The 20,980-nt window shown below is 52.0% G+C and overlaps 1 protein-coding gene across 1 annotated transcript in view; it reads right to left on the bottom strand.

Annotated features, from left to right (window-relative positions):
- Positions 1–20,980, bottom strand: part of TPO (thyroid peroxidase) — a 56,934-nt gene that overhangs the window by 18,458 nt on the left and 17,496 nt on the right. The window contains exons 7-12 of the mRNA XM_053587714.1: positions 17,773–18,291; positions 13,963–14,221; positions 12,637–12,807; positions 8,915–9,152; positions 6,809–7,017; positions 5,348–5,518 (exon numbers count right to left, since the gene is read on the bottom strand). Of these exons, the coding sequence (XP_053443689.1) occupies positions 5,348–5,518; positions 6,809–7,017; positions 8,915–9,152; positions 12,637–12,807; positions 13,963–14,221; positions 17,773–18,291 (1,567 nt within the window). The remainder of the gene's footprint in view (positions 1–5,347; positions 5,519–6,808; positions 7,018–8,914; positions 9,153–12,636; positions 12,808–13,962; positions 14,222–17,772; positions 18,292–20,980) is intronic.

Raw genomic sequence — 20,980 nt, 5'->3', positions numbered from 1 at the left:
GAATATCAAAGGCTGTGGCTCTGCTTCCTGTCCTCAACCCCAGGACATGGGAGAGGGGTGCTGAGCAGCAGTGGGAGGCCCTCGCTGTGAAGCAGCCTGGCCACGGCCACTGTCCACGTTTGCTGACACGCCCCTTTCCTGGGGGTCCCTTGGCGTGCTCCCACTGCTCTACCTCCCCTGCTAGGAGCTGAGATTACCCCATGGGAGGCTGTCCTATGGCTGCCGTGGCAAACAACCATGGACCAGGTGGCTTAACACCACAGATGCATCCACTCCATCCTTCTGGAGGACACAAGTCTGAGACCAGGGCTGGCAAGGCAGGCTCCCCACAAAGCCTCAGGGAGAGGGTCCAGTTTCTGGTGGTGGTTGTGATCCTCGGTGGTTCTAGGGGGTCCTCTGCTTTTCTTGGAGGTTTTGGGTCTCCTCGGTGGTCCTCCATGATGCTCACCTTGCAGACCCTTCCTTCTATCCAGCCTCACAGGGTCATCTCCCCTTTCTGTCTTGTCACCTCCTTGCAGGTCAGCAGGCACCAAATCAGGGCCCTTAGTGACTTCATTTTAACTCGACAGCATATGCAAGGACTGTTTCCAGTAAGTTCACTTTCGGAGGTAGTGGGGGGTAGAACGTGAACTCATCTTTTGGGAGCACAGAACTCAGCTTGCAGCACTCTGCATAGGTCAGGGTACTCTACTCGGAAGCCCAGGTGACACTGAGCAGCCTGCCAAACCCAGCCTGCCTGGGTACCGACGCCTGTTGGTGGAGGGGGACAGCCTCAGCCCAGCACCAGGCTCCCCTCACCTGCGCAAAGCCCCCATTTCCTTTTCTGCCACTTCACCCTGAATTTCAAGAAGAGCAGCGGACGCACCTGGTTCCCTCCTCAGCTAGCCACAAACATCTGCAGGCTGCGTCCAGCACTCCACACACACCTGTGCTGACTGCAGCCTCACGCGTGGTGGACACAGCATTTATTCATGCTCGTTTATTTTACAACCTCTTGACAATGACGAATATAATAAGCCACAGACTCACAGTTTTTAACTATCTGGAATCCACAGCTTGAAAGCACTCAGCTGAGACTTATTACAAGTCATTTGCTTGCTTTTTGGTTTCCATCAGGTTTTTATATGGATGGATTTTAGTGAATAAGTAGGATTTGAGTGGAGAAGAGAGTGGCAAATCTCATTTGCTTTTTGTATAAAAATTCAGTTAGGCCCGAGGTTCCCTTTCTGAAGCTGTGGATATATATATATATATATATATATATATATATATATATAAAATACATATATATATATTTTTTTATTGTTAAATCATAGCTGTGTACATTAATGCGATCATGGGGCACCATACACTGGTTTTAGAGACTGTTTGACACGTTTCATCACACTGGTTAACATAGCCTTCCTGGCATTTTCTTAGTTATTGTGTGAAGGCATTTATATTCTACATTACTAAGTTTCACATGTACCCTTATGAGATGCACCACAGGTGTAGTCCCACCAATCCCCCTCCATTCGTCCATCCTCCCCTCTCCCCTCCCTCTCTCCCTTCTCCATATTCTTAGGTTATAACTGGGTTATAGCTTTCATGTGAAAGCCATAAATTAGTTTCATAGTAGGGCTGAGTACATTGGATACTTTTTCTTCCATTCTTGAGATACTTTACTAAGAAGAATATGTTCCAGCTCCATCCATGTAAACATGAAAGAGGTAAAGTCTCCATCTTTCTTTAAGGCTGCTTAATATTCCATGGTGTACATATACCACAATTTATTAATCCATTTGTGGATCGATGGGCACTAGGGCTTTTTCCAGGATTTAGCAATTATGAATTGGGCTGCGCAAAACATTCTGGTACAAATATCTTTGTTACGATGTGATTTTTGGTCTTCTGGGTATATACCTAGTAGAGGAATTATAGGATTGAATGGCAGATCTATTTTTAGATCTCGAAGTGTTCTCCAAACATCTTTCCAAAAGGAATATATTAATTTGCATTCCCACCAGCAGTGTAGAAGTGTTCCCTTTTCTCCACATCCACCCCAACATCTCTGGTCTTGGGATTTTGTGATATGGGCTAATCTTACTGGAGTTAGATGATATCTCAAAGTAGTTTTGATTTGCAGTTCTCTGATGATTAGCTGTGGATGTATTTTGATAAGCACATTTCACTGAGGATGAACTTGAACATGTATATTCCTAGGAATTTACCATAAAAGTGAGGATTTCCCTAGATGACGTACTTGATTCTATTTTTTTTTTTTGCAATTCTTGATTTGCAAGAAACTTCTAGTGAAAGGAATAGTTATGGCAAACATTTGTGTACATAAATGAGTGCATTTATACCATGCATTTTTCCTTATTGAGTTTTCTGTAATTTGTTTCTTCATAAGATAGTATATTTTAATTATAGATGTAATAGGCCACAAACCAAAGACTTGGATAGACAGAAAGTTGAAAATCTCAGCTCCCTTCTGCTCCAGTCTGCTGAGGTAACTAGTACCAACACTCTTGAGTAGTGCTCAGAGCTTTCAAATTTGTGAAGACATTTATAAATATGATACACATAAATATGTCCACTCCATTTAAAAAATCTAAATGGATTCTCAAAACACTCCATACCCTGTCACTTGCATGTTTACTCAGCAGTGTGTCAAGACAGCACTCTGGGGTCCTGGGCATGCTGCTAATCTACGGCAGTCACGGCGTGGGTCAGCACAGTTTGACCACGGCTTTTTACTTACTTTTTAACTTTCTACGTTAATCACAAAAGATCTGTGACTTGTTCTCTGTATTGCACATTTATTAAGTCATTTAAATCGATGAAATTTAAATTTACTCCTGCCCACACTCAGCAAGCAGAGGCTGGGCAATCTGGGGGAGACACAGCCAATAGCTACTGAAAAGGCCCAGGCACGGAGCGTGACACGAGACTCATATCTGCGGCTGCATAAAGAAGCCCAGAGCCACCCTGCCCAGAGGGGCACCCAGGCTTTGATGTGACTCTCTCATAGGGTTTTGGGACAGTACGGGTCCTGATCTGAGTTGGGGTGGCCTGAGGTGCTAACAAGTTTCCAGGAGTCACGGCCTCTGCTGTCCATAGTACTCTCCATCTGCAGAGCTTCCCATCCAGGTGACATGGCCTCTGCCATCCATAAAGCTCCCCATCCACAGAGCCTGCTGCAGGCACTTGCTGCTGGATGTGGGCCAGGCCATGGGATGCTCTCACGTCCCCTGGAGCACAAGCCTGGTTAGAATTAGTACTTAGTGAAACTGATCTTAGCTCCAGGGAGCTGCTACTTTGGGGAATGAAAAATTAAGGAAGAAAAAAGATGGGAGATGGGGTAATAAAATTTCAGAAATAGGAGAATGATTTTGATGAAATCTATAAAACTCAGGGGGCCAGAAAGGACCCACCATGTGGAGGACATGCATCTGGACAGGCAGAACATGGTTGCTGTAGGACAGGCAGCACATGTGGACAGACCGCAGGGCACGTGGGCCCCCTCATCACCGGCTACCCAGCTGCTACCCCTTCACGTGCACCTTGCATGTTCCTGTGACTAGCATCTTGGCACAGTGAACACCTAGCCAGGAGCCAAGTGGATACATAAGACGTCCCCACGGTTAGGCAGAAGTGGTGCAGGTGTGCAGCCCAGGTGTCACACTCCAGGCCTTTTCTCCTGCTGTGACCCACACGGAAAACCAGGAATCGCTGGTGAAGGGGTGTGTCAGGTTTGCACAGGCACCAAGCTGTACTGGCCACGCCTTTGCTCCCGTGGGGTCAGCTCCAGAGCCTTACAAGTGGGATTAATGAAAGTTGGGCCTGGAGTAATAACAACGGACCCCAGCTGGGCTCCTGCCACTGAAGCTTCTGGAATGTTCCCTGGGAGAAGTGTCCCTGTCTACTGTTCTCTGGGGTATTATCTGACCCCCGGTTGGCTGTTCCTTGTCCATTATCCCTCATGTCCAAACCCCAAACATAGCTGGGAGCATGTCTGCACTGGGCCCACCTGCTGTGCATACCTGGGCAAACAGAATTGTCCCCATAGTTTACTCAGAGGTTTCCAGTGGTGCTGGCTTCCGTCTCCAGCCTGTGGCCTCTGATCCGTCCATTCCTAGTCAGCTGCACCAGCTGGAGACTTCCTCAAAGTTCTCTCCTGCACACTACCCGCAGCGGCTTCATTTTTTTCTTTTGGCTCTGCCCACCCTGGAGGCTGGATGGTGTCCACCTGGAAGGACTTGAGACCCTGCTCCTGTGCGGGTGGCAGCTGCCCCACATCTGGCCACGGGCCCAGGCTGAGTCTCCGTGAGACTCTGGTGGTCCTGGCGCCTCAGTTTTTCCTTTCACTTTTAGGGTTCAGAGTGGTTGGCCATTAAGGAGGTAATGGCCTCCTTAATGTGGTAAATAATTCCTGGCATGAAATTTGCTGCCCTGGACAGTGCTGAGTGCACAGTCTGGGCACCAGGTGCGTCCACCTCGCTGGACCTGTCACCAACCTCCTTCTCCAGAGACGGTCTGTCTTCCCAAACTGAAGAGAAACTAAAAGAGGTCGACTTTGTTTTTACCTCTGCTCACAAACCAGCCCGATTCTTGCCTGAGCCCTTTTCTTCCTTCCAGTCATACTGTGTCTGATGCCTTGGGGGGACTGGCGGCCTTTCCAGTGGCTGCAGTGAGTCCCTCCACCAACCTGGTCCCACCTGCCCACTCCGCAGAGTTTGGCAGGACGCTTCTGAGTTAGTGGTCACCAGCCTGACCAGAGGCACCATTCTGGGGGGCTCACACTATTTCACAGAACAGTCTGTGGGGGCTGGGGTCTCTGTCCAGTGGTTCTGCTGACCAATACAACTGCCCCCTGGTACCCTTGTCATACCTGCAAGGGGAAGAGGCTCAGGAGATGCATCTTACAGTGTGCTGGGATGCGGCCTCCCATCTCCATGTCCCACCCAATGTGAGGAAGGGTGCGAGGAAGCTGCTGGGCATGGGGGGCCTTGCTCTGCAGGTGCCTCGAGTGAAATGTGCTCTGTGTGTCCATCTGAGAGACTAGCTCTGCAGGCCCCTTCTCGCAGCCTTGCAAGGAACGTCCAGACTCCTCTTTCCTTCCCTGGCCTGTGGCTCTGTGGGTCACGATTTGAGGCGACCATCCTGACACATTGTTGTCTAGGAAGATGGGGACATGGCCAACTACAAGGATGGTGCTTCTCCTCCCAGAGCTTCCCTGGCAGGTGACATGCTCAGAAGGCCCTCTGGCAAAGGGGAGGATGCTCAACATTGTTCTTGATGTGCATTTGAAACAAGCAGATGTTTGTAATTGTCAATAGAAACACACAGCTGCTACGTGACTGACCTTTGCAGATGGGAGGTGGGGCGTCCCACCCTTGCTGGGTGCAGGTGACCTGCTCTTGGCCCTGCAGCTCGAACCCATGGTGACAGGAAAACACCAGGACGCGCCTCCCGGCCTCCTCACACGGCACGAAGTCCCCATTGTCCACCTTCCCTGGGAAGCCACACTTGCCATCTGTGCAATGTCACAGGTCAAAACACGGTCAGACACAGGAAGAAAAAACCTCGCTCCAACGTCCCGGTCACGGGCTGAGCTGTGTCCCCAGATCCATGTTTAGTGCCACCCGGCTGTGCCTCCCAGTGACTGTACTGCAGGAAGGGCCTTGGGATGGGGCTTGCTCGGTGTCTGTCACCCTTTTCTAGAAAGTAAAGAAAGGAGTCTGTGTGTGTGTGGGTGTTTGGATATGTGTGTATTTGTGTGTGTGTGTGTGTGTGTCTGGGTGTCTGTGTGGTGTCTGTCTGTGGTGTGTGTGTGACTATGTGTCTTTGATTTTTTTGTGTCCGGATATGCATGTGGTGTGTCTTTTTTTATGTGTGTCTCTGTGTGCATGTGTATATTTGTGTGTCTGCATATGTGTGTGGTTGTCTTTGTGTGTGTGTGTCTGTGGTGTGTTTGTGAGTCTTCATATGCGCGTGGTGTCTGTGTGTCTGTATGTGTATATATGTATATCTGTATATGTGTGTGTGTGTGTTTGTGTGTCTGTGTTAATCCACTTGCCAGTGGCCCCAGCCCTGCAGATGTGCCTCCTGTAAAGGAGGGTCAGGGGTTGGTGTCCAGGGCATGGCACCGAGGGCCCCACAGAGCCTGCACACTCAGGATCGAGGGCTGCATGCAGAGCTTTGGGAGATGACGCAGCTGGACCTGGGCCCTGTGCTGTGTAGAACAGAGCAGAGGCTGAACACCTGCTGTGTCAGACTAACTCCCAGGTACTGTCAGGATCCTGGGAACCCTGTTCTTCCTAGAAGACCCTTCCCTAAACAGCCAGTGCCGATGTCCTTTCCTCTTAAAGACATGATCTCATCTGCAGCTTCTCGATAGGGGTGGCTGTCACAGGGCCACGGAGCTATGCTGTGTCCATCTGCAGTGTTCACAGCACTGCAGGTGACCCAGATTTGCTGTGGAGGCCAGGGGGCTGCTGTACCCCCAGAGCACGACACAGACCCCACAGCAGAGGGCCCCCTGAGCACCTTTCTGGGAACCACAGCTGACCAGGGGGCTGCTGTAGCCCTAGAGCATGAGACAGACCCCTCAGCAGAGGGCCCCCTGAGCATCTTTCTGGGGGCTCAGCTGAGTAACTTCCTCACTTCACAGGGTGTGACAGCACCAGGGACCCCCCAGGGCATGCAGAATGGTGCACTGGTGCCCTTTTCTAAGCTGCTCAGGGTTTTAAGTTGGCCCCTGGGAGGCCACACGCCCCTTGGTGGAGTCCGTACTATGGGATCAGGTAGAGGGGCGCCAGGTCACCTTGAGGAAAGGTCTCCCTCCACACGTCCAGGTTCATGCCAGGGATGTCCTCACAGGACTCAAAGTCCTGGGGGAATTTTCCTACTCGGAAGGCATCGACGGGCATGCTGGGCAGGCCTGTGTTGTCACAGATGACTCGAGACAGAGAGTGCTTCTCCAGCTCACGCCTCTGTGCGTCCGTGAAGACTCCACTGTTCTCCCACCAGAACCTGCAGGGAGAGAGACAGACGTAGCAGTAGGCACAGGCCGGGCCCTCGGGTGGCTCTACCCAGCACACACTCTGCCTGCCGGCCCTGCCCTGTACCCACTTGCCTCCCCCTGCGGGTTGGCCAAGCTGGGGCACTGCAGAGCGCGGTGGGCAGGGCCAAGGGCGCAGAGCAGGTGTGAGGCAGAGAGGCTTCAGGGCCATTCTCCACCTGTCTGGGGAACGAGGGTGATGCCTGTGCACTCAGAACTACCCACTCCATCTTCTCCGTCTTCCTCCAGGCCACTTTAACCAAGACAATGTGGTCTTAGCAAGTAAAGCCTCACTTTTCTCTCAGAATATTAAACTGCTTGACCAGCCCCGGGACCTCCTGATGGGAGGCCATAGTTTCTCATGCTGGGCCTTTCTCCCTACCACATGGGGAGGGGCTCCTCTTAAAATGTGAAGGGAGACCACAATAACCACAAGTCAGCTGATTGTACTTTTGTATTAGGGAGATATTTGTGAACTAAAACAAAATCCTAAGTCCCCATATGGCCAAAACAGAGCCGTAGGCCAAGGGGGCCCCAGAGAAGCCTTTGAACTGAGGTCCCAGCCAGGACAGGCCAGGAGGCTGCTCACACGTGTCTGCCCTCCCCAGACGGCCGCCAGCTTTCTGGGCAGACCAGCCGGCTTTCCTGACGAAAGGCCACCAGACGTGATGTGGTGTTAACCATACACAGGGCGTGTGCAGAGGGGACTTGGTGTCCTGTTCCACCTTTCTGACACAGAGGGGCACATTTCTGAACACAGACCCCGTGGAAGGACAGGATGCCCCGCTGCACGGGTGCATGGGTGCATGAACATCCCTGCATCCTATGGCTGGTTAAATGTGCGTATTTGGCCACCTGTTCCCATAAAGTCCTGTTCCCTTGTGCCTCCATGAGAGCACATGTTCTAGCCTACAGGAATGGCCCATGAGCTGAAAAACTCAATGAGAAACAGAGCTCCTCTTTTCCAAATAACAGACCCCATTATATGCTTTCTCAGTTAATGCATTCAATTATGAACACTGGGGTGAGAAGTGCATGGCTTCCCCACGGGAACCTGCCAGCCACATCTTGGGGCTTGTTTCAAGTTTAACTTCAACCAGATATCATGCAAGGTGCAGGGACAGACAGGCAGGGAACATGGGAGTAAACAGCCCCTCTGCACACGTGGCTGCCCAGGTTCAGAGCATTCCACACACGCGTGTCCTAGGAAGCAGTCCCCAGGGAGACGGAGGCCTCGGTGTTCATGCCCAGGTGTCCTCACTAGGACGGCATCTCAGAAGTGAGGATAAGCCTGCTGGGAAATCTCTCAAAGGAGCACCATTTTCATAAAAAAATCTGAATCAGGTACAATGACCACCAGCTAAAGCGGGAGAGAGAGAACTGGATGTGTAGGGATTATTCAAAAAAGAAAACGTTTTCCACTACTTTTGCCTGTGTGGTCCCCAGACTCTGCCTCATCACATGATTGGCTTCTGCAGGGGCAGGTGGAGACCAGAGTCAGAAACCAAGAGGGTGCAGGTGGCATCTGGCCAGGGGCCCGTCCAGCATGCAGCTCCCAGGCATGGGTCACAGCCACCCCTCAGTGCCTGGGTCAGCATGCACTGAGGCATCTTGAGGATGGATGGACAGGGTGTTGTTTGTTTTCACTGGACGCCCATCTGTGACTGGAACCAACCAGTGTCCATGTGTGCGAGTGCTGAGAGCTTGCTCTGTGCTCAGCATGTCCCCCACTTTACTGACAACACCTTCAGTCCAGGACACTGGCTGATGGAAGGGTCACCTAATGTTGGGCCCAGAACTGCTCTGAGTAAAATCAGTGTGGCCTCTCTAGCCCTGCACAGAAGATGAAGACACATGCCCGGCACCCACCTGTCGCCGTCCCTCAGGGCCTTCATCTGCCTGCCTATGATGCAGGCAAACAGTGGGCCAGCGCGAGCCCCCGGGAGCAAATCCTCAGCCAGGCCCCCCAGCCAGACGTCCACATTGTCCGGATGCTGGTACAAGCGCATTATTCTGTCAGCCATGCTCCTGTTGGCCACGGCCGTGTGCAGGTGGGCAGGTGTCTCCAGGCGGGGCAGGCCACAGAACTGCCGCCAGGCATTGTAACCTGCACCGGGAAGGGTGGTCAGCCCACCTCATGCCCGCTGCCTCCCTCCAAAGCTGGGAGGGCAGCACTGGGTCCTCATGCATCCCAGTCACACAGAAACGCTGTTCCACCCGGCCTGGTGGCACTCTCCATGACAGAACATTACAGCAAGACTTTAGGCCTCTTACTGAAGAGTGTGTGGATGCACGAGTAAGCTGGGAGAGGGGGCAGGCTCTGTGGCCCTGCTGTCCCCATGAAGCAGAGACTCTGAGCGAGGCCAGCCTGTGGGCTGCTAAAGTGACATGCGTTAGTGCTGCCCACAGCAGCTAGGCTGGCCTTGCTCAGAGTCTCTGCTTCATGCAGACAGCAGGGCCACAGAGTCAGCAGCTCGGCCCCCACCCCCGGCAGGACAGGGACACACAGCAGAGTCTCTGTCTGTGCTATCACCTCAGTCTGGCAGAGCCCTTCTCTTCTGCAGCCTCAGCCCCTCTTACTGCCCACCATGGGCCTCTCCCTCCCCAGCCCTGTCCTGTGGTTGGGCCTGCAGGCTGCTCCTTGCCCACACACTTGTCCGCCACCCTGCCCCACCTCGCACACCCCTCCTTTCATCTGTCACCACGCCCTCTCTGCTCGGCTCCGCCCTCTCTGCTCAGCTCCACCCTCTCTGCTTGGCTCCACCCTCTCTTCTCAGCTCTGCCCTCTCTGTTTGGCTCCACCCTCTCTGCTCCGTTTCGATAAGCCTCGTCCAGGCTGCATGATCCTGACCTTCTGCCATGACAGCTGCCTGCATCTGTTCAGAGCGCTTGCCCAGGCTTGGTATCGTTTCCTCTGATACCCATCCCTGCCTGTCTATTCTCACTGCACACCTCAGGCCCTGCTCGAATGCAGGTGCACACAGACACACATGTGCACATGCACACGCATGCACACTCACACACACTCACACATGCACACATACATGCACATGCATGCTTTTGCACATCCACATTCACACATATACACAGGCATGTGAACAGGCACTCAGGATGGGCCAGCTCCTCAGGGCTGCTGAGGAGTCCATGAAACAGGATGTGGGGGCCTCATGTGTAGACTAAGCGGGCTGGAAGGGGCAGTGCATCTCCAAGGGAGGATGAGGGAGCCAGGCCACAAAGGGACAGCTGAGCCCAGGGGAAGGGGAGACAGACTGAAGGACGGAAGCCTTGGTGAAATTAAGAATCGGGGATTTTAGAAAGCTGAGGACAAAGACCACTGAACCCTCCTTTAATGTGGCAGCTCCTGGGCAGGGCGCCTGGTGCCCCGGTGCTGCTGTACCTTGATGTTCCTCTGCCTCAGCCAACACCCACCTGCAGGAGGCAGGTGGGCTCTCTGCCCTGTGACCCCAAGTCAGGGTCACTCTGGTCCCTGCTCTCAGCTGGACCAGCCCGGCTCCTCTTTGGAGTCACCCAGGGGAAGTCACCAGCCCCTCCCGGAGCCCCCTGACCCACTAGCGGAGTTCATGTTTTGCAGTTGGTGTCAGGACATACACCCAAGCACATCCTCCAGATTTCTTATGGTCTGGGGACAAGTGGCTTGACTTATGCAGAAATGCACATCCTCACTGCTTGCCACAGGGACTATGGCAGTTATTCCACTAAATCTTTGCTGAAAGAGTGCATTTATCTCCAGGACAATCAAAACCCGAAGTATTGGGTAAATTAAAGTTCTAAAATTAGAGGGAACATTTCTACAGCCACCTCCAAACTATTTCAAGTAGTAAAAACTAATGAAAACCTTTTAGTACCTGTGGGAGATTGTTGCCTTATTTTTAAAAAGAATAAAAGAAGGTAGAAAAGCATTTTCCTTTCTTATTGCTCTAAGAGGAAATGTATTTTTATCCTTTTCCAACTCCAGAGAAAAAATGTGGGCTGTCTGGGCACCTGGTGAGACAGGGAGGGACATTGTCAGGGCGTAGGAGGACAACGGGTTCAGATGTCCCTGCCCATGTGAGACGCTGGAGAGCAGGGGCAGGAATGTCCCTGGGGTTGGGGAAAGGCTGGATGTTTTATATTCTCTGCAAAGTAAAAGACAATACGTCAGGGTGTAGTGGAAGCTATCTCTGCATCTTTGCAAGAGCGTTTCTCAGCAAGCTCTTATCTGACGGTGCCTCTGATCTAGCTGATCGGGTTCAGGGAAGTGTCCACATGTAGGTGACTGGCTGCAGCCTGAGCCTCTGCCTGCAAGAACTGAGTGCTGGGGTTTGGCAAAGCTCCCTGCACTCAGTCTCCTCATCAGGTTTTGAAAGAGAGAGAACAGAGATCATGACCAAACCGCCAGGGTTGTGTGGGCATGGGAAAGAAAGGGCTAAAACACGCAACGTGCTTCAGACAGTGCTGGCCATGGGGCCACAAAATGACACTCCCATGTTGCTCTGATCATCAGTGGCACTCACAGCTCTATTGTCCCAGCCCTGCTCGCTGCTGTGGTGCTTAGCTGAGCAGGTGGGATTTCTTGGAGTTAAGATGTTCCTTCAAACCTGGGCTTCTTGTGCTCAAACCAGGTCCCTAAGCTCTAGCTCAAAAGTGCCTGGTGTCTTGAGCCCTGCCTTCTGAGACCGTCTTTCCTGGGAGGGGTGTTTACTTGCCTGCTGCTCCCTCCTAAGCCCTCCCAGGTGCCTCTTCTGTGCCAGTGGCAGCTCTGGGTGTGGGGTGAGGAGGACACCCTCATGGAGCTTATGCTCTGTGTGGTGGAGACAGGCTGATGGGAAGCAGATTTTCCCACATTTCAATACCTTTCGTCATACTTTGTGAGAGACTGTGGGCTGAGGGTCAGTGCCTAGAAACCACTGTGCTGACAGGGTCCTGTGGACCTGAGCGGCTGCAAAGTGCTCACCCAGTCAGAGGTCTGCAGGGTGCTCCAGTGTCCTCCTCACCATGGAAGCTTAGGCAGCCCTGATCACAGTGGGACCTGCTCCCAGGTGGGTCTACAGATGCACGGACACTCCCCAGAAGGGCACCCCCTGAGCCCCCAGGGCATGCAGGGAGTAGAGCCCACAGAGACTGTCAGGGACAAGCAGGGGAGGCCTAGACAGTCACCACAAGTCTGCCAGATGGCCTGAGAGCAGGGTGGAGTGTGGGGAATTGGGGCAGGTGAGGGGTTGAGGCAAGGTGGCTGTTGGCTTGAGCAGAGCTTTTGCTCATGTCAGGGGTCGGACTGTACCAGATGATCCTGGTGGGCAGCAGAATGACCTCTGTGGGCCCCAGGATAGGGGCATTGTGCAGGGAAGGGGAGGGGACATTCTAATTACCCAGGAGCTCCGTGGACACCAGACTGACATCTGCCCTTCTGCTCAGAAGGCGCCTCCTCCCTCTCCCCTGAGTCCTGGAGGCCTGGCACCCACTTCTGCTGTCTCTCTCTTCTAAGAGAAGCTGGAGGGTGCTTGAGTGAGTGTGCACATTCTGGGAGCCCTTTGCTCAGTTGCCGGCGGCAGACGTATGGACCTGAGTGGTGCGTTGGGAGGGCCGCAGACCTGGCAGGCCGTGGTCTCGGCCGCGCTGCAGGTTGATGGATGCCAGGTCCAGGGCACTGGAGTTGGGCAGCACGAAGAGTGTCTGTGTCAGCTCCTCATTCATCAGCTGGTCCTGTACCTGCAGTTTGGCTGGTCTTGCAAGAAGGCCTCTGACCAGAGGGTCTAAACCACCTGGAAAATACCGTGCAGACAGGAAGAAGGGCTTTGCTGGCTTCCAGAGAAGCAGTGCCCTTACTCCCAAAGAACATCTATCCTTGACAAAAACTTAGCTTGTCAAGATGATGAATTCACCCTGTACAATTCCGAAGTTTCCTGAGTCTTCCCGGGATACAGCCTATGATGGTGGGTTAGTGCCGTGCCAGCACCGTCTATGTGGCTCATGGGGGCCTGAACCCAGGCCTGGAGTGGGCCTGTGAGTTACTTGAGTGCTGTCTTGTCTGCTGCAGAAACATTTCACTTGGAGGATGTGCTCAATGACATCTAATGTATAGGAACTCAGGTCACAGTAGGTCATGGGGCCTTAGGACCCCCACTCCACCACCACCAAAGCCCCACATGGAAGACAGATCAGTCATCTCTCAGCATTCGGGCCCCTGATGGCTCGTGAGCCCACAATTAAGTGCAATATGGGATCAGTCTGGGTACCCGCAAATCATGACCTGGACATAGGGTGTGGGGCCGGGAGGCCAGGCTGAGCCCTGACCTCTCCTTGATGAGTTCTGCATCAAAGCACCCATTTAGAGGGGGTCACAGAGCCAGTGTGCCCTGCTTGTCACACACACTCAGATTAAACCAGCTTTCAAGATATGTTAGAAGCTTCCAGACAGACATACAAAACCCTGGGAATAGGGAAGTATAAAAACAATCCTGAAAAACTCACCAGGGAATTAGAATGTTTTCCTCCAAACAGTTCATGTCCAAAGGTAACCCAACTATTAACTTTCTAACACTTATGGGGTTGATTGTAACCACAGAACAAATGAAATGCTTGAAGATGAGGAAACAATGGCATTATTTGTAATGCACAGTAGTGGATAGAGGTTTTCAAGTCACTATTTCTCAAATAATGGCTGAAGAGTTAACTGGCACCTAGAATAGTTTATCCTGTGGTTTCTGAAGGATTTCAGAAATGTGAGAGGAAGCATTTTTAGTGGATATTTGGCCTTTTTCAAAGCTTTGAGCAAACCAGTTCCTCGTACGTGTGTAAGGCGCCGACAGCACCGCTCGTGCGCCTGGGGGGAGGGGCGCACACCTGCTCAGCTCGCAAGGTGTATGAGCCTAGTTACCAGTAGAGGTGGCGTCCTGACCTGGGGCATAGACACTCACCTCCATGGATGAGCGTCCACGGGTTGAAGAAGGTGTCATGCAGAGCTAGCCTGGGGAGGCTGGGGTGCTCCTGGAAGTGGGCATCGAGCCGCCTCACCAGCGGGTCGACAATGGCGTGGCCAAAGCGGAAGGCGGCCGTGGAAAACACGTTGGACACAGTGGGGTTCACAGTGGGGTCATAGCCCTCATAGGGCCCTACGTGCTGCTTGAAAGCCTCTGGGCCCAGGACCTTGGGGACATAATCACGCATGGTGATGATCTGGGTGGAAAGGAAAACAGGATGCCAGGTGAGGGCTGAGTCAAAGCTACCGACAGGGGATGGCCCTGGGGCTGACGTCCTCTCATAGAGCTGGCCTGGGAGGTAATGAGAACAGGCCCACAGTCTGCAGGGACACCCACATTCCAGGTGAGCCCAGACCTCCCATGTGTGGGACTGGACCCACATTCCAGGTGAGCCCCACATGTGTGGGACTGGACGGAGCACATCTGAGACCAACCTGATACCCTCTGGTGGGGCAGAAAATCCCCATGGCAAACTATCTTCCCCCTTCCACCTCACCTGAGAGACATCCACTAACACCTAAAGGTAAAACATAAACAGGAAACCTGCTCATGTCAAGGAATTGTGGGCTCAGAGGCTCAGGATTTAGAATGGGGGTGAACAGCCTTTCTTCTTTTCTGCTGCACACTCAAATACTCAAACACTAGTGAAAGCTGGTGAGCAAAAAAAGATTGGTGCACACTCTGCATGATATCTGAAACCACAGATAAGCAAAAAAGTTCTCACAAAATCAGTGGGTGGCCCTCGGGATGCAGGTTGGACACCCCTAATTTAGAACAACTTGAATTCTAATCCTGCTCCTGTATTTCCGGTTTTACAGAGTTTTTGCAAGAATAAGAGACATCCATAGTTATATATGTGTGGGTATAGATGTACATACACATAATCTGTTATATAAAACCATATTGAAATATATGGTGTGTATATATATATATTAGTTGATATAATAGTGATACAATAGTATATCACTAAAATGTAAGCAGGGAATGAGACCCCTGGGTGACCTTTCTTCCCCTCCTGAACTATCTCCAGCAACCACCCATTAGTTCTCACTCTTCTTTACAGCCACATGGTGAAGGCAGCTGGATCCAGGCTTTAAACAGGAGCCGAATGTGTGTGATGATTTCACAGGTGAGTCTAGTCCCTCCTTTCTGTCCCTCCCTGTGATTATGCCCTGTATTGTCTAAATTGAGCCAGATGGTGATGCTGAGGGCTGGAAGCTTCCTGCCCTGACTGGCTGGTGAGAGGACAAAGGCAGACGAACACCTGCTGATCTGACGGGGACTCTGGGAACATGGTTGTCCTGCCCTGCAATGAAGGCCTTGTACTGGATTTCTCAAAAGGTTTTTTTTTGCTTGTTTTTCATGGATATTCAGGAGGTGCATTTGCAAGGCCAAGCACAGACCATCCTCCCTGGGACAGTGGTTGGCCTGTTGGAGGCCTGAGGCAGCATGTCAAAGGGATACCTGGGTCTGTGATGGGCCAGTGGGCCCTGAGCCCAGGGTAGGGGGCTTATTCCTGGCCAGGTCATCCACAGCTGGGGGCAGTTTCTTCTTCTGTGAAATGATAATCATCTTGATTCCCAGAGCTTGTGAGGGCTGAATCAGAACATATTGTGGGCACAGCACTCCATCATTGGAAAATCACAGCTATCATAGGGTCCTGAAATTACCATTTGATACATGGTCTCCGGAGAATTATGTGCACAGATTCTGCTTCTAGATTTTAAAATATTTTTTCAGACAGAAAAATCAGCGTTGAGGTGTTTTGGTGTTTATGGAGGATATTTTGGTCAATAGACTGAATTGGAATGAAGGGTAATAGGAATGATTCTATACAGGAACACGAGTCTTATGTTGGCTATGCATTCAGGAAGGCAAGCACGTTATTTAAAAAACAATTTACATGCTTGTCATATATTCCTTCCAAATGATAAAATTCCTAAGCAGGAACTTAGGAATGGGACTTTCCAGGGGCCCAAGGTGGCTGAGTTGCTGTTTTCCAGCTTCTGTCTACAGTTCATGGGTCCAGTCCATCCCCCGGTGGTCCCACCTGCTCTGAAACCAGAGTATGGGGGAAAGGCATGCTCTGTCCAGATATCCCCAGACTGGACATGGGGTATGAGAGGCTTCATTCAGACAGCCCCATAGTGGATATGGGGGAGAGGAAGCCTCTGTCCAGGAGCCCTCAGACTGGGCTTCAGTCCCTCTGTTGGCTCACCCATTGGTGACACGTGTCTGTGTCACACATCAGCATCTACAGAGTAGTTCTGACACTATCGTGCAAAACAGCCTTCACTGTAGATGTGATGGATGTGAGCAAAGTTTCTGGACGATGCTCATGGCCAGGCCACTTCTCCCACAGCAGGTGAGGTCAGGTCAGTGGCTCTCACATTCAGAGAGGGCCCCTCTCGGTCCTGCACTGTTCCTTCTCGCCACAAGAGACATGGCCTCCCCATCCCAGGACAAGAGACAGGCTATTTTCACAACCCCTCTTCTCTTTTGTTTACCTCAAGTTTGACTGTGAGCCCAGGTCCCAAAGGCACTACCACTACAGATTTGCACAGCTCTGCTCACCCCATGCCAGCTGCCCATGAGCAGCAGAGCAGCACTCCCAGGCTGACCAGCACCCCCAGCTGACCAGCACCCCTGGCTGACCAGCACTCCCCAGGTGATCAGCACCCCTGGCTGAACAGCATCCCCCAGGTGATCAGCACTCCTGGCTGAACAGCACCTACAGCTGACCAGCACCCCTGGCTGACCAGCACTCCCCAGGTGATCAGCACTCCTGGCTGAACAGCACACCTGGCTGATCAGCACCCCTGGCTGAGCAGCACCTACAGCTGACCAGCACCCCAAGCTGACCAGCACCCCCAGCTGACCACCCTTCACACACCCACAGCTTTAGGGTCCTTCGTGTCAGAGACCTGGACATGTGTCTCTCCCTCACGGCTTCCCCTGGTCTGGTTTGAAGTCTACTGAACTGCCCAGGCTGCAGAAGCACCCACCCACAGGGCCCTATAACTCAAATTTTTTCCAGGGGCTTCTGGATTTTCATAGAAATTCTAGAATTTCCTCCTCCCTGTCACATAAAGAAAAAGGTTACTTTGAACTGTGGGGCTGGGCAGAAGCTACTCCCTCAGGCAGGGGCAGGGTCTCCTCTCCCACATGTGCCTTGTAGAGGCCAGTCCTAGAACTGCCCCTGCCTGCTAGCACCAGGACTCAGGGCCCTGGCCCCTCACTGAGCCTGTGGGCCCTGACCTGTGGCCTGACCTCCACTGGCCTTCATAGCACAAATAACAAAAGGACAGGCCAGGTCTAAGTTTTGAAAATGAGAAGGTGGAAGTGGCAGACCTGGAGGTGTCACTGTAATAGTGACCACTGTGACTCCGCTGGGGAGAAGGAAATGTCCATGTTCAGCCCTCCTCCTCTGGACCTCCCAACTCCTGATGCTCCTGTTTCACTCTGCTCAGTGCAAACACCCAGTGTCTCTAAATGAGAAACAGGATCCCCTGGGCTGGCTGAGGACCTTTGGAGGGTGGTGAGCAGGGCGCTGGCAATGACCTGACTCTCTCTCACCCATGCAGGGCCCACCACCTTGCAGGCCAGTAGAGAGAGCCCACAGCGACTTTGTGCGCCTCTGGGGCAGGGCGCCTGTGATGCTGCGTCTGCCTGTGCAGTGGCCTTAACGGCGATTCTGGGCACCTACACATGGCTCCCGGGAGTGGCCCGCACCCCCCCTGCGCGCACCTGGTGCAGGGCGCCCACCACCTTGCGCGCCTCCTGGTAGACGGCGTCCGCGCTCCAGTGCGCGTTAAGGGCCTTGAGCTCCATGGCCAGGCGGTTGTGCTCGCGGAGCCACAGCGTGTGCACTGCAGTTAGGGAAGGGGCCTCGCTGGCGCGGCCGTCCCCAGCCAGGAAGCAGGGGGCGCGGACCGCTCCGGGGACGCCGGGCTCGGGCGCGCAGACCGCGGGCGCAGGTGGCTGCGCAAAAGGCAGGTAGGCGCGGCCCGCGTCCTGGTGGCGCGTGTTGACCCGAAGCAGCCCCTCGGCGCTGGTCCAGTTCCGCAGCTGCTTCTCCGAGGCAGGGGAGCTGCCGTACACCGTGGAGGCGTCCAGGAAAGAGGTCAGCCCGTTCATCTGCTGTCGCGGGTTGGCATTGGACAGGTTGCCAAAGAGAGCACCTTGGTCCCCAGTGCCGCAGGCCGCCGATGAGCGGTAAAAGGGCAGACAGGCAGGGCGGGCGGCCAGCGGGGTGTTCTCTGGGAGCTGCAAGGAGAGGAGACATGAGGTCACCCAGGGTTCTGCGCACCCTTCTGAAGGACACTGGGTGCTGGAGGCTGGCTGACCTCTGTGGGGTCAGTCCTGCTACCCCCCTCCCCCCTTCTTGCCTTTTTATCCCTGGTTTCTTGCGTGGGAGAGGCGAAGCTGGGTGGGTGGAACCCTCTCCTAAGAGCTGGCACTCCTGGCAGCTCAGACCCTTCACCCTGGTCATGCCTCTTCCTTCCTCAGACCTGTCCCAGTTGCTCCTGGAGGAGCTGACCTCTTCTTTTCAGTGGCCTTCCTGTAGGAGCACCATGGGCAGAGCTGCTGAGATCTGAGGGCACCGTGTTTAGTGGTGCCCTGAGGTCTGGGCCTAGCTGATGCCCTGGCCAGTGTAGCTCTCCTCATCCAAACAGAGCTAAAGCGTGTTTGGCCACACTGGCAGGTTTCCAGTGGGGAGGCTGGGGGTTGGGTGTGAACTAGCTGTGAATGGCTGTCTGGGCAGCTCTTCCTTGGTGCAGGTGGGCAGCAGGGTCAGTCCCTCCCCTCAGCACCGGTATCTCCTCATCACCACGAGTTTGAGATCTAGGGAGGTTAAGTAGCTGGGCCAGGGCCACAAGACCATAGTGGTTGGACAGACGCCTAAAGAAAGGCTCTGACTTACTAAAAATCACTGTCTTCTCATGAGGTTTCGACATTATTGAGTGATAATGAGTAAAACATGTCTCTATGAGCAGTGCGAGGAATGGGAATGAGCTGATGGCCCCAGGCCAGCACAGTGGGCCCCAGCAGGGTGGGCCAGTAGCTCCCCTGAGTTAGACTCTCTACACTGCTCCATAGGCGAGAGAGAGGAGCTGTTGGTGGACTCAGGCAAACTTGGTATAGTGCAGAGAACACAGGGCAGAGACCCAGTAGGGGCCCTCAGCGCCTGCTCCAGTGTGGGGCTCCCGTCCACCAGAACAGTCCAGACATTATGGGAGGCCCAGCAGCTCTCTGCCCTGCCTTGGGAGCAGGCTCAGGCCCACTGGTTGGGCATTTCCATTGAAACCGTCAGGGAGGATTGCTGAGACTGAACATGGAGGGCAGAGCAGAAGGGGCTCAGAACTCAGAAAGCCACCAGAAGTCCACAGTCTAGAGCCTAAAATCTTAACAGCTAAATTACAGAACAGACTAGAAAAGCCAAGAGAACAAGACACCCTTCCCTCAGATTATACAAACTCCAGGGCCCCAAGATTAGAAAGGAAGTAAGAACTGACCAAAGAGTACAAATAACAATAAAATTACAAGTAAAAAGTGATAAAAATTCCTTAAATGAACATTGGCAAAAAGACAAAATGAAATTAAAATATCTCTAAAAATCAATGAACAATTAAATTGCTCCTTAGGAAAATCTAGGACAAACAGCAAAAGCTTCCTTGGAAGAAAACTCAGGGCCTTTAAATTGCTTTCATCACAACAAACTATAAGAAGAAACTAAGCAGTTATTGTAAGGACCTAGTTAGAGAACAAAGAGGAAGTAAACATTAGATCATTAAATGTGAAATGTCTGATTTTGAATCAGGAGTTTAATTTCTTATATCTCAAAAAGAAGCAGTACCGTTAATCAAAGTATGCATGCAAACTATCGACCCAGTTTTTTCCATCTTCTTGGGTAGCTGGTGTATACTAGCAGCAAAGAAGTCTGGACAGCAAGTGGCAATGAAATCACAAAAAGTGTTTTTCACAGCTTACTACGAATTAAATATTTTTACTTTTAAGAAGGGGTCCAAAGTTTTGAAGAAGTGGTGGTCAGTGGGTGCAAGGTCTGGTGAGTATCGTGGAGGACAGAGAGTGTCCAAGTCCACTGTAGTTTAAGCAGTGTCATTTGTGTGACATGTGGTCAAGTGTTGTCTTGCAAGAGGACTGGCCTGTCTCTAGTGACCGAACTGAGCTGCTTAATCTCAAGCATCCTCATTAGTCATCTGTTGGTTGCAGTAGACTTGTGTTTAATCGACTTCCCAGGTCTCATGAAGCTCTAGTGGATACTACCAGTGCTGGACCACCAAACACACACCATTAGCTTTTTGTGATGGATCTTCAGTTTTAGACTGTGTCTCAGCACTGCATCTTTATCCAGCCATTGTGCCAATGCTTGTGATTGTTAAAAGAACCCATTTTTCATTCCATGTAACAATACAGTGTAGAAATGGTTTGTTTTTACATCGTGACAGCAAAGAAATGCAAGCTTTAAGATTTCTTTTCTGGAGCTCATTTAATTCATTCAGAACCATTCATCCAGCTTCTTTATCTTGTTGATTTGTTTGAAATTGTCCAATATTGTTGGAATACGAGCCTTTCTGCTAATTCACACAATGGATTCACTTCCACAACAGCTTTCAGCTCGTCATTATCCACCTTGGTCTCAGGTCACCCATGTGGCTCATTTTCAAGGTTAAAATCACCAGAGCAGAACTTTTCAAACCATTGACGTGCTGTGCATTAATTAGCCACGTCCTTCCCAAACACTTCACTGATGTCTTGAGCTGTCTGCACTGAATTGGTTCCACAACTGAGCTCCTACGCATGTTTGAAAATAATATAATTTTTTGACTTATCTGTGGTTTCACAAAAATTACTCCAAAAAATAGTTCGAAAGATAACCAGAAGCCAAAATGTGTGTTTGAAAGAATGGGGCTGTATCTTCACAATAAAACAA

This window comes from Nycticebus coucang, chromosome 4 (genome assembly GCF_027406575.1).
Source record: "Nycticebus coucang isolate mNycCou1 chromosome 4, mNycCou1.pri, whole genome shotgun sequence".
Lineage (NCBI taxonomy): Eukaryota > Metazoa > Chordata > Mammalia > Primates > Lorisidae > Nycticebus > Nycticebus coucang.
The sequence above is the reverse complement of the archived record's forward strand: the minus strand, read 5'-3'. Positions and strand labels throughout refer to the sequence as shown.